General features: G+C 52.1%; 7 protein-coding genes across 7 annotated transcripts; 3 read left to right on the forward strand and 4 right to left on the reverse strand.

The window, feature by feature from the left end:
* Positions 1–1,011: 1,011 nt before the first annotated feature.
* Positions 1,012–2,734, forward strand: COL26b_010356 (uncharacterized protein; the record flags this gene model as incomplete). The annotated part of the gene is made up of 3 exons (XM_053183061.1): positions 1,012–1,052; positions 1,098–1,541; positions 1,594–2,734. 3 exons carry the CDS (start codon positions 1,012–1,014, stop codon positions 2,732–2,734), a joined length of 1,626 nt encoding a protein of 541 aa, XP_053032965.1.
* A 589-nt stretch (positions 2,735–3,323) lies between these two features.
* Positions 3,324–4,280, reverse strand: COL26b_010357 (uncharacterized protein; the record flags this gene model as incomplete). Its single annotated transcript, XM_053183062.1, has 1 exon — positions 3,324–4,280. The coding sequence occupies one exon, from the start codon at positions 4,278–4,280 to the stop codon at positions 3,324–3,326; it is 957 nt and encodes a 318-aa protein (XP_053032966.1).
* A 374-nt stretch (positions 4,281–4,654) lies between these two features.
* COL26b_010358 (uncharacterized protein) lies at positions 4,655–5,680 on the reverse strand (the record flags this gene model as incomplete). Its single annotated transcript, XM_053183063.1, has 1 exon — positions 4,655–5,680. One exon carries the CDS (start codon positions 5,678–5,680, stop codon positions 4,655–4,657), a length of 1,026 nt encoding a protein of 341 aa, XP_053032967.1.
* A 754-nt stretch (positions 5,681–6,434) lies between these two features.
* COL26b_010359 (uncharacterized protein) lies at positions 6,435–7,493 on the forward strand (the record flags this gene model as incomplete). Its single annotated transcript, XM_053183064.1, has 1 exon — positions 6,435–7,493. One exon carries the CDS (start codon positions 6,435–6,437, stop codon positions 7,491–7,493), a length of 1,059 nt encoding a protein of 352 aa, XP_053032968.1.
* A 3,249-nt stretch (positions 7,494–10,742) lies between these two features.
* Positions 10,743–11,190, forward strand: COL26b_010360 (uncharacterized protein; the record flags this gene model as incomplete). Its single annotated transcript, XM_053183065.1, has 2 exons — positions 10,743–11,024; positions 11,083–11,190. 2 exons carry the CDS (start codon positions 10,743–10,745, stop codon positions 11,188–11,190), a joined length of 390 nt encoding a protein of 129 aa, XP_053032969.1.
* Positions 11,191–12,105: 915 nt separating this feature from the next.
* On the reverse strand, positions 12,106–12,654 carry COL26b_010361 (uncharacterized protein; the record flags this gene model as incomplete). Its single annotated transcript, XM_053183066.1, has 1 exon — positions 12,106–12,654. One exon carries the CDS (start codon positions 12,652–12,654, stop codon positions 12,106–12,108), a length of 549 nt encoding a protein of 182 aa, XP_053032970.1.
* A 642-nt stretch (positions 12,655–13,296) lies between these two features.
* COL26b_010362 (uncharacterized protein) lies at positions 13,297–14,266 on the reverse strand (the record flags this gene model as incomplete). Its single annotated transcript, XM_053183067.1, has 2 exons — positions 13,297–13,920; positions 14,231–14,266. The coding sequence occupies 2 exons, from the start codon at positions 14,264–14,266 to the stop codon at positions 13,297–13,299; spliced, it is 660 nt and encodes a 219-aa protein (XP_053032971.1).
* Positions 14,267–14,597: the final 331 nt, after the last annotated feature.

Consider the following 14,597-nt stretch of genomic DNA (forward strand, 5'->3'; position numbering starts at 1 on the left):
ATGGGAGGGCTGTTGGTCTATTTTTGACGGCGGATTGTGAAAACATCTTTCGTGACCAAAAATTTTCAAATTTGCGGCGAATTTGGTATCCCCGACCGCTGAATTGTGTGCGCAGTCGGTTCATGTTGCCTGAGATTGCGTGGGACGGAGACTTGCAGCCGCTGCCGAACCCGCGGCCTCTCCGGCCCTCCTCTCCCGTGTGTTCAGTGTCCAACTTCTTTGAGACAGCTCCAAAGTCGTTTCTGCAATGGTAAGGGCAGAGTCGATTGGCGATGATGGTCTGTCTGTCATTGAACAAGGTGCATAAGGTTAAGAGCGAGAAAAGCGTGCATACGACTGTCCATCTGCCCGATGATCCTAGCAGCGACAAACAAACTTGGCGACTCGACTGTCAGTGTCAAATCGGAAGCTTGCTCCGACCCATGCAGGTTTCCACGTTGTGGCTTGATGTAGGCAGATTGCCATCAACCCGCCAAACGGCAGCGGGTTTGCGTCCGGCGTTCGCCTCCCCGCAAATATTCTTAGAAACCAAACGGCTTTCTATGAAGGGGGACGTTGTGGCTGGGATCAGATAGATGGCTGCAGCAGGATGGAAATCTTGGTGTTTGATTCGATTGGTCGACTGTCCTTCCCCAACGACGTCGAGGCAATGAGAGACAAACCGGTTTACCTTGACATGCAATACCGAGACACTCAAAGCGAGTGATGTGGCGCTCGCACTTGACGGCCAGCTGCATGGCAAGCCCTTATCGAAGCCCGTTCTAGATCGAGGGCAGGCTTGCGTGCTGAGGGAGTCTGCCGAGCATCCCGTTTTCCGTCCGTGTTGTAACGAGTGCGGGCTCTGAGTTGGCTGTGGTGTTATTCTGGCCGGCATAGAAGGTTGGACAATCATTTCATGATATAAAGGAGTGCAGCCGGCGAGAGAAGACGGTCTTGTTCTGTTTAGTCTCCAGCCAGCACGAACCGTCGCAGCATCACACTCGTTTCTTACTCCCACTTCTCTTGCTCGCCATGGTCTTTCCTGCCTCCGGTCTCGCCCTCTTGGGTCTTGGGTAAGTCGTCATTCTCAGTCATCTTTGACCATGCTAACTTGGCAGTGCCTCCTTGGTGAGCGCCATCCCCCAGGCCGGCCACATCATTGCTCGCCCTCCGGCGACATTGACCGTGACTTCTCTCATTGAGATCACCAACGAAGTCACCGTCACTGCGTGCGGTTCCAACTGCGCCACTGCGGTCACAGTCACCGTGACTGAGACTCAGCCGTGCTTCTACACCTGCTCCGCATCAGCCTCCAGCTCAGTGCCCGGCACATGGACTTCAACTCCGTCTTTGCCTACAATCAGTATCCCGCCGAAGCCTTCTACTCCCACTAGCTACGCCAACTCCACCACGGGTATCCCGACCTCCTCCGCTCCATTGGGTACCGGTTCCTCAACCAGCCCTACTTCGGTCTCTCCCCCGGACACATCTTCCCCTGGCACCACGGTCTCAACTCAGCTACCCAGTCTGACCACTTCTCATCACTCGCCCGCCAATACCACGTAAGTCATCCTCTGTGTCTCTCACTTGGATTCTTCACTGATATTTTTCCAGGACCCGTACCCGGACGAAAACAATCAAGACCAAGACCTTGACCCTGTCCACGGGTATCTCCCTCACCACCGGTACGGGCACCGGTGCTAGCAGCGTGCCGTACCCCAGCTCCAGCCTCTGGAGCAACACCACTCGCCCCATCCCTAGCACCACTCCGGGATCCTTGACCACCACCGAAGCCACACTTCCGACCATTCCCATCCCCACCCCGTCGGATGTTGACACCACCTCTGCTCCATGCACCACCTACGGTTGCCCCTCGTACACCACTGCCACCTACACCACGGTCATCAACACCACTGTATCGGACCAACTCCCGGAGACTGGCACAGCATCCCAGTCAAAGACGACCCTGAGATCCACCATCATCGTGACCGTGACGAAGTCTTTACCGTCCAGCACCGGCACCGGCTACAGCTCGACCAGCCCCGGCACCGGTATATCCACCGGCTTCCCCTCGCACACCGTTCCCACTAGCTCCATCAAGCTTTCTTCTACTCTGAGCTATCCCACGACCACCTCATCTTCTTGGACCAACACGACTTCAACCTCTTCGGGCACCAGCACCGAGACAACCTCCGATGACGTGACCACCGCTACCGAGTCGCCTTCTTCCACCAAGAAGCCCTGCACCACGCACAAGACCGAGTCTAGCACCGAGTCCAACATCGAGTCGAGCACTCAGTCCAGCACCTACCCGGCATCGTCTCCCGGAACCACCGTCTCGGACGCTAAGCCATCCGCAGTGACCACCTCCAGCTCCATCTCTGGTGGCTACGACACTTACCCGACTTCTTCTCCCGGCACAACCGTGTCTGACGCCAAGCCATCAGCCGTCAGCCCTTCGGAGTCTCCGTCTAGTTCCATCTCGGGAGGTTACGACTCTTACCCAACGTCCACTCCTGGCATCACCGTCTCGGACGCGAAGCCCTCCCTCGTCACCCCCTCCTCTTCTATCAACGGTGGCTACGATACCTACCCGACTTCTTCCCCCGGCACCACTGTCTCAGAGGCCAAGCCGTCCCTGGTCACTCCCACCACAATGGAGACCCGCACATCTGATGAAGCCACCGCCAGCTCGTCTACCTCGATCTACGGCGGCTATGACTTTGGCCACAAGCGCCGCGTGATTCGTCACTAACTTGGCCCGGGTGATGGATCGCCAGACTGCAATTGGAGAAGGCTCAGGTTGAGCATGTAGAACGCCAAGAATTACTCATTGAGTGCGTTGTTGCTGCGGGGGCTTGGGGCTGAAGTACAAAGCTGGTATTTCTTTTTCTCTTCTTGACCTTCGTTTACATCTTTCTCATACGTGATTTGATGATAGAGTTTGGTTTAGTTTCAATGAACAGGTGTTCGCCGTGGTGACAATTACCCCCAACGCCCACTTCCCGGGGCGAATTAGTTTCCGAGGACTGGTATCATTGGTGAAAAGTGACATGATGCCGTCTTGTAGAAATGGCAAGGAATCGTCGTTAAGAAGTCTACCTTAGGTCGGCCCACATCGTGTGGAAGGTAATTGAAGTGAAAGATGGTTACCGAATAACCCTGACCAAGTGGTGATTAAGAGGCCTCGCCCTCTCATTAATCCAATAGGGCATATATGGCCACTGAACCAGGCAAAAGGCTTCAATTTGGCAATTAAATTCAAGCAAAGCAGCTAGGTATTGAGATCATGGCTTTCTTGCATACTACATAGGTGCATTTTCTATAGCCGAAATGAGCCTAGATCAGGCGTCTAGGGATCTAGCTAAGGCCACAATATTGTCCGTACGAAACTCTCCTTGCCCAGTGGCATAGCCGCCAGCACCAGCTGCATCCTCCACGCCTTCAGCTCCAGCCAGAGCTTCATCCTTTTCACCTCTGCCAATCAACTCCAAGATACACCCGATCTCTTCCTCCTTCAGGAAGAATTGCCGAAGCCCTGTAGCCAGGTCTGTACTGGGCGCATCTGCTGTTGTCTGCCAACCCTGTTCCCTGACCTCTGCAAACACAGCATCAACGTCTTCTATCTCAAGAGCGATATGGTGAACGTAAGCACCACAATGCTTGTTGATGAGCTTCGTGAATACAGCATCCTGATTCAGTCCCTCGGTGAGAATCAGGACCCGCTTGGTATCAAACGGCAATCCCATCACATGCATCAAGCCGTCGTCTTCCCCGTTGGTAACGGAACCGGCGTTGACCGTGAAAGTCCGCAAGTGTGTGAAACCCATCATATTTTCGTGAAAGCTCTTCATCTTGGTGGCGTCTGGCATGATGGCAGCATAATGATCGAGCTGGTAGGCTAACCCAGCAACCGACTTCAGCGCCTCGGAGGAGTTGGAGAAGGCACTGTTGGAGGACTCCCGAGCAGGGGCCTGTGCAAGACTTATTGGATATCCCGCCTCCTCACGTTTGAGAACAAGCTCATTTGAGCCATCCTCAAGTTTGACTTGGTGGAAGGCGACCCCGTCAGCCTCCAGCATTGCACGAGCCCTCGCCAAGTTGTAGACGGAGAACCGCATTGAAAGGCCAATGTCACCAGGGCCGGTTCCTGCGGGCGCCCTGACGATGCTCAATGTAGGATCGTCACCCCCAGGAAGCTGATAAAGTGTCTTGTCCTCGTTGAACCTGGCGTTGTACACGCGCTCAATAGTCTCCCCAGCTCGAGCAACATTTGGCGTAGTCAGAGTAAAATGTGACATTCTCTTGACTCCGAGGCGGTTGACCGCCCCAGCTGCTCTTCGCGCCATCACCAAATCATGACAAGCATCCCACAAGGCAACATTGGTCCCCGACAATCCAATCTTGGCAAATACCGCATTGATAAAAGCCTTGGTGTCATTGGCACACGCTTCAAGGTTGGAAGCACTGTAACCTCTCAAGGCGAGACCACTGCAGGCTCGCATGAACAGATTCGAAGTGCCGGAATTGCTGATCCACTCAGGGAGCATTCGAATAGAAGCAGAGTCCAGACTCGAAAGAGTCTCTTCTCTGCTCTCAGCGGGGCTGAAGACGTTATTGGCTCCAGCGACGATAAATCGGGACGAGACAGAGACTTTAGCGAACGTATGATTGATCAAGGCAGAAATTGTCTTTGGCGTAAGAACGTATCGTCCAGCACAGGGTACGAAAGCCTCGCCCTCGGCCCCGACAAGGAAATTGGCAAGATGCTCCTCGTCAGATGAGCCCGCCTTACGGCGGATGAGAGCTCAGCCTGGGAGAGGCCGGCTTCGAGACTCCTGGGATCCAAGCCTGGGGCGAAATAGATTCCAGCCCCGCTGCGGCGCGCGTGTTCAATGGCGACGCAGTCTATGCCGTCGTTGTCAATGTAAAAGCCATACTGGCTGGAGATTGCCACAACACGTCCGATGCCCAACTGCTCCGCTGCTAGGGCGAAGGTGGCACCGACACATCCGAAGCCCTGAAGCACTAGGCGAGCTCGTCCCATCAAAGTCGGGTCTGCGCGAGAGAGAAGCTCTTTCAGGGTGATAGCCATGACATAGCCAACACAATACTCGCTCAGAGACCATCCGTTATTGTCGATGCTCTCTTCAAGCAGAGCTGGTATATCTGCGAAACTTTGCCCTGTATAGCCCAGGGCGCGGTACAGCGCATCCAGAGCCGTTGAAGTACCAGGAGTGCAGTAGGCTCTGGCATGCTTGTCTATGACCGCGTGGTCCGTGTTGAGATCTCCTCCAGTGCCCCAGTAGACCGAGAGGACGCCGGCATTGTCACGAATAAAGCGTTCGAGAACCAGAGGGGCTTGTGGGTCCTCCGATGGGAACCGAATGCCTCCTTTAGCACCCACAACCTGGGGCTGTGAGGAAACGGCAAGCTTCGAGCTCATAGAGCGAGCTACATCACGAACCTCGTCGGAGGTTGCGTTAGAGTGAAGAAACAAGCCACCACCGGCAGCTGTGGGCACAGGAGAGTCGATGACGATCCAGCCGTCGGCAGCGGACTCCTTGTCTCGCCAATGCCAGACGCAGCAGCCATCGACAATGTCGTAGGCCGGGACAAGCGACTTCATCTTGATAGGAGCGCTGATACGCTCAGAGGTAGTCTCAGTGCCAACTGGAGTGTATTGAGCACTGGGAGACATGATGGGATAATTCAAGAAATGTGAAATGGTAGAAAGGGGTTTTTGGGGAAATTGCACGTGTTGTTTCAGTTGTGGTCTTGTGATTGATGATGATGTGGAATGAACACAAATCCATCAGATGGAAGCAACATAGATATACCTCAACGAACAGAGAATCAAACAGTAAACCTCGTGGTTCTGTCTCGGTTTGCCCAATACGGCATTTCCGGTCTTTTCGTGAAGTCTTCGAGCAAAGTCCCGTGTTGTTTTGCAGTGTCGTGGGCAGAAAATGCCCACTTGGCTTGTGGAATACCGAAGCAAGAGGCACAGTAAATGACATGTCGAAATGATTCCACAACATGCAAAGGATGAAGTTTACTGACGTGAAAGAAGGTCTCCCGACAGAAGAGTCCGAAGTCCGCAAGAGGTCACATCCCGGAAACACTGCAGCCTGCGTTGGGTCCCCCGTCGTGAATAGTGGACTTTCAATACGTCACGATACAACACGATGTTTGCCGAAGACGTCGCTGGAAAGAATTGGAAGGTGCCTCTGCAGACGTTGTACAGGTCGAACATCGCAGCCCGGTATAAAGTGGGATGCCGGGGCCATCGTCTATGTTGCTAATGCCAAAATTGTTGTCTCAATCCAAGTCAGTCAAAAACCTTCGGACCATCCTTCACGGTCAACAGCCTGCTTCAAAAGATCAGCCATTTCGTTTTAAACTTCCAAAATCACGTTATCACTGCAGCAAGCCTCCAACTACCATCAATCAACATGGGTTCGATCATCAACTTGCAACCTATCACCACGTCCTCTGAGCAGGATGTCACCAAGATTTTCAACTCTTACATCGCGGCTAGTGCCATTGGTGCCGCTTGGGAGGTGGGGCTTCTAGACGAGATTCGCAAGGGGAAACCTGTGAACGTCGACAAGTTCGCAGCCCAGTACAACCTAGACGTCCAGTCGACCCATGGCCTCGTCCTCGCTCTGTCGGCAGCTGAAATCCTCAAGCGTGAGGGAATTTTCATCAGCCCGGGACGACTTCTTGAGGATGCATACCGTACCAAGAGTCTTTTTCACTGGCTTGCCCTGGGTTCCGGTAGTGTCTTCTCACACATGCAGTACATCTTGCGCAACGAGAATCGCTCGGGGAGATACTACTCCCGGGACTCCGCCGCTATTGCGTACGCATGCCGTGATGCAAATGCGCAATTCATTGACTCTGTCTTCCTTGATGCTCTCAAGAAGGTTGATCATGATTTCAAATCTGCTGTGGACCTGGGCAGCGGGAGCGGTGAAAGGCTGATGCAAGTCCTGGACTGCTACCCCGGGAGCACTGCCATCGGCATTGACATTGCTGGCCCAGCGATTGAGGTGGCCAAAGTGGGCGCTGTCAAGCGCGGCTATGGGGATCGCATCACCTTCCTCGAGGGCGAAGCTCGTCGGGTCGAATACCGCGACGAGTTTTCCGAAGTCGACTTGTTGACCTCCTTTTTGATGGGTCACGACTTTTGGCCTAGGGAGAACTGCGTGAGCTCCTTGCAAAGACTCTGCCGGTCTTTTCCCAACGTCAAGCGTTTCTTTCTGTGCAACACTGTGCGCATCTCGATCGGGGACCCCGAGTCCCGACATGCTGTGGCCGATGATGCTCTGCCGATTTTCACGTTGGGATTTGAGTTTGGGCACGCGCTCATGGGAGTGAAACTGCCCACAGTGGAGGATTGGGAAGGAGTATTCCAAGACGGTGGTTGGCGATGCATCAAGCAGCATCACATGTGCCCTCCTTCGCTTACCGTCTTGTTCGAGCTGGTGCCTTTGGAAGCAAAGGCGTGAGCGGAGTCAACACCATGAGTGGCCTCAATATTTAGATTCCAACAATAGACAGCCAATCGAAGATAGATCCGATACGTAACTGGAACATTCATTTCATACTCGGGGAAATATCTCGTGATTTAAAGTTCGGAATATTTGCTCAGTTGGATCCGTGGGCAGAAAGATGATCACGAACATCTTCCGGTTCTCACGTCGGCAATGAAAGGTTGCTTTGGCAGTCGGTATTCCACTGAATATTTCAGCCCAGCGTTCTTGTTAGCCGACCTCAAGTCAGCTGTTATGATTATGAAATTGAAAAGGGGTATGGCAAGGCGGGAGGCAGAAAGTCTCACCATTCACTCCAAGCCCCTGAACTACGGTTTAATAAGAGATCACAAATAGTCTGCTGTGTACCGTAGTAAGAATTTAGGGATAGTTCTTACGCCATGGGATGATGGTTCATGGAGGAATGTCTCCCAACACAGATGATAGAAGTGAGCACAACCGGTTTCAACACAACTGCAATAGAACCTGGTGGTCATGCTAAAAGTACAGCGACATGGCTTCCTTCATCATACAGGGTAACAGGAGTAGATTCGATTCAGAATATCGCTCCATGACTGACACGTCCATGTTTGGTCCATGCTGACATGTCACTCGCGTGGCAATATTCTTAGGGTGTTTCTTCCCCTCTGTCAACCTGGCCTCGCTTGACCCACAGCCAACTCTCATCACTTACGGAGACACTCAATGCCCCTCATGAAAACGAACAACGTCTATGAAAGCTCACTAATCATAGATTTGTGGAAATCAATATTTTTGATCTCGGCATGGAGGCCTAAAAAGGCAGTACCGAGGAGGTGTGAAACTTGCCCTAGGCGCGGCTATGATGTATCAACTTCTGAATGTCCGGCACATCCCTAGAGATCCGTAGGTCCCTACAACCGGCGCAACGACGGTGTTTGTGCTGGACCGTCTATGACCGACGGGATTTCACTGACTCGAGCATCCCTTCATGGATCACTATCCGACAGTCCCATCACTTCTTGTCGGCAAATCACCTGCTCTAGTTCCGGCTGGCTTCTTTGCGGGCCGTTCCGTCATGAACACGCGCGGCCGTCAAGTGCCCTTAGTGACCCACATGAGGCAGTAATATTTCATCAATGGATCGGAGCCCAACCCATCCGGAATACTGGACTCGGTAGGAACCTCCGTGAACCTTCAACGGCGCGTCTCCGTGGAAAGCACGGAAGTTCGCGCATATGCAGTGAACTTCCTCGCATTAGTGGTAGATCACTGCATCTGAAGATCACAAATGCGCGCTTGGCCAGGGTCTTGGATCGATCAAACTTGGGATGCCATTAGTCCGTTGAGCTGGAGCCACATCTCACGATACTAAGCGATATGGATATGCGCTGTCAACATACACATAGAGGCAGCCACCCCACTTTACACGGTGGTTTATTTTCGCTTCAGCGGCATCGGCGGGGCCAAGGCTATTCATTCGCTTCAATTAATGGTCCAGACCAGACTTTCCATGGGCTGAAGGCTAGATGCTTTTCTGAAAGATCATATTGAGGACGCTCTGAGTTGCAATACCCTTGCAGTATGTTTCCATATCACGAACACGTGGTTGACGTATGCTCCATCTCAAATATGACATCCTGTTACACAGAATTCTGCTGGCGAAAGCAGCAGGTCCGTTGTCTTGGCGATATGCAAAGCCACGGAAGTCGTGCAAGGGAGGCCAAAACTGCGGAACATCGTATAGACGGAGTTACCGTGTTCATCTTCCATTGCGCGGAGAGCATTGAATGATCGCGCTCCTGGGTTTTGACGTGAACTGTCGCTGTCTTCGTACTTGATCGATTCACATTGGTATAAAGATCGTCGGAGAAAGCGCATGTTCAGGGACCTAATTGCAAGGTTGGGCACGAACCACCATCTCCGACACCATGATTTTCTCCTCTCGTTATCAAATCGACATCCCCGCAGTGGATATCCTTACTTATGTGTTTGGTGAGATTCAAATGACCACTCTACAAAATTTGCCGTAGCGTAGTTGACCAAGAACGCAGGGACGCCAGCGTTGCAGAGTGATGCACCTCTTTTTGTTGACGCAGGGAAGCCTTCGAAAGCATTGCGCAAGGGTGAACTAGAGACCTGCGTGAAAAGACTTGCCGGTGGCCTTCGCCAGACCCTCAAGTTACAGGATGATGATGTTGTCGTTGCATTCGCCAAGAATTGCGTAAGTAAGAGGTCACGAAATGGTCATCCGCTTGGGACTCTAAAGTCTCATCGTTCTAGATTTGGTACCCGGTAGTGTTTCTTGGTGCGATTTGCGCCGGTGGGATCTTCTCCGGCGCGAATTCGCAACATACCTCGACAGGTAAGGGCTTTGTTTCTCATTGTTTGCTTGTTACTAAAATGCGTCTAGAAGTTGTTGAGCAACTCAGTCTATGCGGAGCGAAGTTCGTTTTCACTGACACTGAGCGACTCGACAAGGTTCTTGAGGCTGCAGACGCTGTTGGCTTGCCGAGGTCCTCGGTCATACTCCTTGACGGGGAAGATCAGGCTGCGACCGGTGGATTCCGACACATAGGTGACCTGTTCGGCGAACCGCTGGTATGGCAGGTTGAAAATGACACAGGAGTGTTGACAGAGAAGTAATAACGCTACCTTCCTTGCCTTAATATGACAAGAGTTGACAATTCAGCAAGGATTGCTGCCCTGAATTTCAGCAGCGGAACTACGGGAAAGATCAAAGCATGCATGATCACACACTACAACTTTGTGGCCAACAGCGAACAAACACTTCACCTTGATCGAGTATGCCAGGCCCGAGGCGAAGGAGTCGGATCAAACGATGCACGATGTCCATTGCATATTTTCCGCATTCTCCCATGCTAGTAAGTCAGGAAAGTGAGACGAACGCAACCGTGATAACTGATGAGGGCTCTAGGTGGTTTACTCACGTGCTGCGTGGCCAACGTTCGACGATCATGCACGACTGTTGTTCTACCGGAATTTCGTTTAGATACATTTCTTGGTGCTATTCAGGAGTTCCGTGTCACGCACCTCCTGCTAGCCCCACCAGTGGTTGTTCTGTTGTTGAAAAGCGATCTTTTATCGCGGTATGATGTCTCGAGTGTGACGTCTCTCGTCTGCGGAGCAGCGCCCTTGCAGCCCGATGTCTCTAAGAGACTCGAGAAAATCTTCAACCCCAACAAGGCACACAGTCGACAAGGCTGGGGAATGACCGAGGCCACGATGGCTGTTACCCTCTTCGCTCCTGACGAGTTTGATCCTTCTCACCAAGGTGTCGGGTACCTTCTTCCCAACATGCGACTGAAGGTCGTCGGCCACGATGGCCGCGACTTGGGCTACGAGGAAGAGGGGGAGGCCTTCATCCAGGGCCCAAACATATTCAAAGGCTACTACGAGGATCCAAGCGCAACACGAGAGAATTTGACAGAAGACGGCTGGCTGAAAACTGGAGACGTTGTCAAGTTTCAGAGAAACGGCCTTTTGACCATTGTTGACCGAAAGAAAGTGGGCCTTCCTTCCCGTCTCAGTCCGGGCAGCGATTGGTCTTGCTAACAACGCCCAGGAATTCATCAAAGTTGGCGGAGTGCAGGTTGCCCCCGCCGAACTTGAAGGGCATCTCCTTGAGCATGAGCTTGTTAAAGATTGTGCTGTGATACGCGTGATGCGGTAAGTGTGGTCTCCTCAAACCATTCACGTCGTCTTGATTGCAGAGGCCTTTCGCTGACGTGCTTTGTGGAACCTAGAAACGGGCAGGAATGCCCACAGGCTCACATCGTCCCAGCGAACGAAACAATCGACGTGGAAGCTATCGAAGCTTTCATGGAACACCGACTCGCGGCATACAAAAGACTGACAGGAGGGGTCGTGTTCACCAAGGCCATCCCGAAGTCAGGTTCGGGCAAGATTCTACGTCGATTGATTCAAGACCCCGAGGCAGCTGCTTAGCCATGTGAACGCGGGCAAAGTTTGAAGGAAGGAAGTTGGATAGGAAGACGCAACAGAAGAGCAGCGAGGCCATCATTTGTGTTTCAATTGGGTCGACAACGCTACGACCCAGATCCTTGTTTACATAATTCCCCAAAATGTAGCTTCCTTTGAAGAACTCATTACGGTCTTGGGAACCTTAGTGGAAATACTTGGGGACGACGGCCTTGTAAGCGAGCCAAGCTTCTTCCATTGCCTTCACTACATCCTCTGGCAGCGGTCCTTTCTCCAAGTCGTCAAGATTTTCCTCCAGCTGCTTCAAGCTGCTTGCTCCAATAATGATCTTGTCTCCTTTTTCTTTGTTCAAGGCGCTGTGGTGAGAAAGCCATCTGAATGCACATTCAGCCACAGAGAGGCCATGTTTCGTTGCAGCCGATTGAATGATTTCCAAGGCATCGAAGGCAACATCGCTGCCGTATCTGCTTCGATACATCGCACTCAAAGCATGCTTTGAATCGAACCGAGAGCCTTCCTGAAAGTCGTTGCGACGTTGCCTGGATGTGAGGAATCCCGCGGCCAACGGCTGGAACTCGTAAAGGGCTATGTTGTAGTGGCGAAGGCAAGTAATCAATTCCAACTCAACCCCGCGATGGAGTGCGTTTTAAGCATCCTGGTATACGGTCGGCTTGATCCAGCCGTTTCTGTCGCACAGCTCCCAGATCTTGGCCACCTCCCAAGACATGAAGTTGCTGATACCGAAACGGTTGAACTGTCCCTCTTCATGCAATTTGTTGACCTCGCTCAGTATTTCCTCCAGTGGCGTTTCGCGATCTGGACCATGGACATACCAGAGATCTATCTTGTTGGTGTTGAGCGCCTTGAGGCTGTCTAGTAGTCCGCGACGGACGTCTCCAGCACGCAGCGTGTAGGACAGTGGCCCCGTGGCCCCAGAGGTCTTGCTGTTCGGATATAGCTTGGTTCCCATCACGATACCGCGCTCTTCCCACTTGGCGTCAGCCAGATAGGTCTCCGTCGTTCCTCCGCCGTACAGTCGGGCTGTGTCGATCTCGTTGTGGCCGCGGGATTGGAAGAGATCTAGCATGTTATTAACATCTTCGACGGTGGTGACCTTGAGACCGCTAATGTTAGATGACCCAATCGTCATCGCCCCGAAAACGATGGGAATCGCTGTTTGAGATTTTGGAGCCATTTTGTTCTCAATGATCACAAAAGAATGTATTGCAAGACCAAGTCGACTGAGTGATATTGACGTAGAAAACGCGGAAGTCATAGATAAATATGTCTTTTACAACGATTACAAGTTTCAATACTGGTCATTGTGACGCAACGATGCTAGTAATTCCGCTGCTGCACTTTTGTCAGCTGCGTGCAGTGTTAAAGCGGAAGTAAAAGGGAGATAACGTATCTCCGCCATGCAAATCACAAATACATATGATACCATATCTTGGGGCAGACTGCCTTTAGCATGGGCCGGCAAAGACCTTTACCACCGCCCAATCGCCGATATTCTTCTGATGGGGAAGACCAAACCTGCTGGAAGGGACTAAATGATATTGCTACCCTTATGAGCAAAAAGCATCCGAGTTTTTTTGATTCATGCTGCCAACCTCCACTGCATCTCGTATCACATTTCTGTGGCTCGTGGCGTCTCTCGAGCTCGCTTCAGATGGTTTGATGATATGGAACCTCAAAACAAGATCGCAATAAATACTCTGAGCCATCTTTTGTTACCTTGAAATAAATTCAAAGGCGACTTTTCACGTATCATGACTTGAAAAAGCAAAACAAATGAGCTATCAACTACCTATTACAAGCTGAGTAATCTGTTATTTCAGTTGCCGCTGAAAACAGTTTGGTAGTTATCAACGCCGGCTTCATCCTTCACCTTCTCCCATATCTGCTCAATCGCCTCCACTGCCTTCTCAGAGAAAGGGCCTCTGTTGCAAGCCAAAAGTGTCTCTTCCATCTGGGACAAAGAGCTGGAACCGAACACGATACCATCGCCATACTGCTTGCGGAGAATACTGTGGTACACAACCCAACGGTACGCCAATTCCGCCTTGGAGATTTGCTCCTCCTCTGCGATCTTCCCCCACTCCTCAAGTGCAGATAAGTAGCTGTCTTTGACATACAGCTTGTGGTAGATGCCGAACATTTGATCCGGGCTGAACCTGGTCCCACCAGACTCGATCTGCTCTCTGGTCTTGGTGAGGAATCCCCCGGCAATCGGCGAATACGCAACGAAAGAAATTCCAAGTTTTCGCAAAACAGGAAATAAGTCTGCCTCGGGCATACTGTGGCTCTCAACCCTAGCGATTTCAAGCATATTGATGTCATCTCCCCAAAAGGGTGCATAGCCGGGTGTGACTATGCCCGAGAGGTCGTCGAGGTCGGGCATTCCGCGGCCGGAACGTGGAGGATAGGTGATCGCGTCGCCGGTGTTGTTCACGGCGGACTACACCGAGACCGGGGTTCCTTTGCGGAATATCTCAAGACGGATAGCGATCTAGCTTGGAAGATCCCGCAGTGTTAGCGACGAAGAGGCAGCTACGTACGGCGTCTCGGCTGTGACAGCCGTCCTGGCGGTCAACGTTCACTTGGGTCTTCCATGGCCTGGTGAGCCGGGAACAGGTCCGCAGTCATTAGCGTTCAAGTCAACGAACAAACCTATTTTCATCTACGCAGGCTCCACGAGCGTCGGTCTTTTCGCCATCCAGCTTTCGAAGCTTGCAGGATACACCGTTGTTACGACAGCGTCGCCTCACTCCTATGAGCTCGTCAAGCGCTACGGTGCGGATCATGTATTCAACTACAGGTCTGATACCTGGATTCAAGAAGTTGATACTGCATTTCCAGATATTTCCATGGCTTTTGATTGCTTCTCTGAAGGAGGATCCGGACCAGCCATTGCCAACGTCATCAAATCTCAGGGCGGAAAGATTGTCACGTTGCTCGATCAAGGCGAATCCAAGGTTCCTGGAGTCAAATACGATATGATCATGCTTTCTACCGTGTTTGGCCGCGAGTTCGCCTGGCTGCCTCCGATTGGTCCCAAGTTTCTTATAAACATCGAGCACCGCCAGGCTTTGGCCCGATTCTATGCGATCTTGCCTCAGATTCAAACCTCACTCA

The sequence above is a fragment of the Colletotrichum chrysophilum genome, assembly GCF_026319265.1.
Source record: "Colletotrichum chrysophilum strain AFK26 chromosome Unknown scaffold_110, whole genome shotgun sequence".
NCBI classification, from domain to species: Eukaryota; Fungi; Ascomycota; class Sordariomycetes; order Glomerellales; family Glomerellaceae; genus Colletotrichum; species Colletotrichum chrysophilum.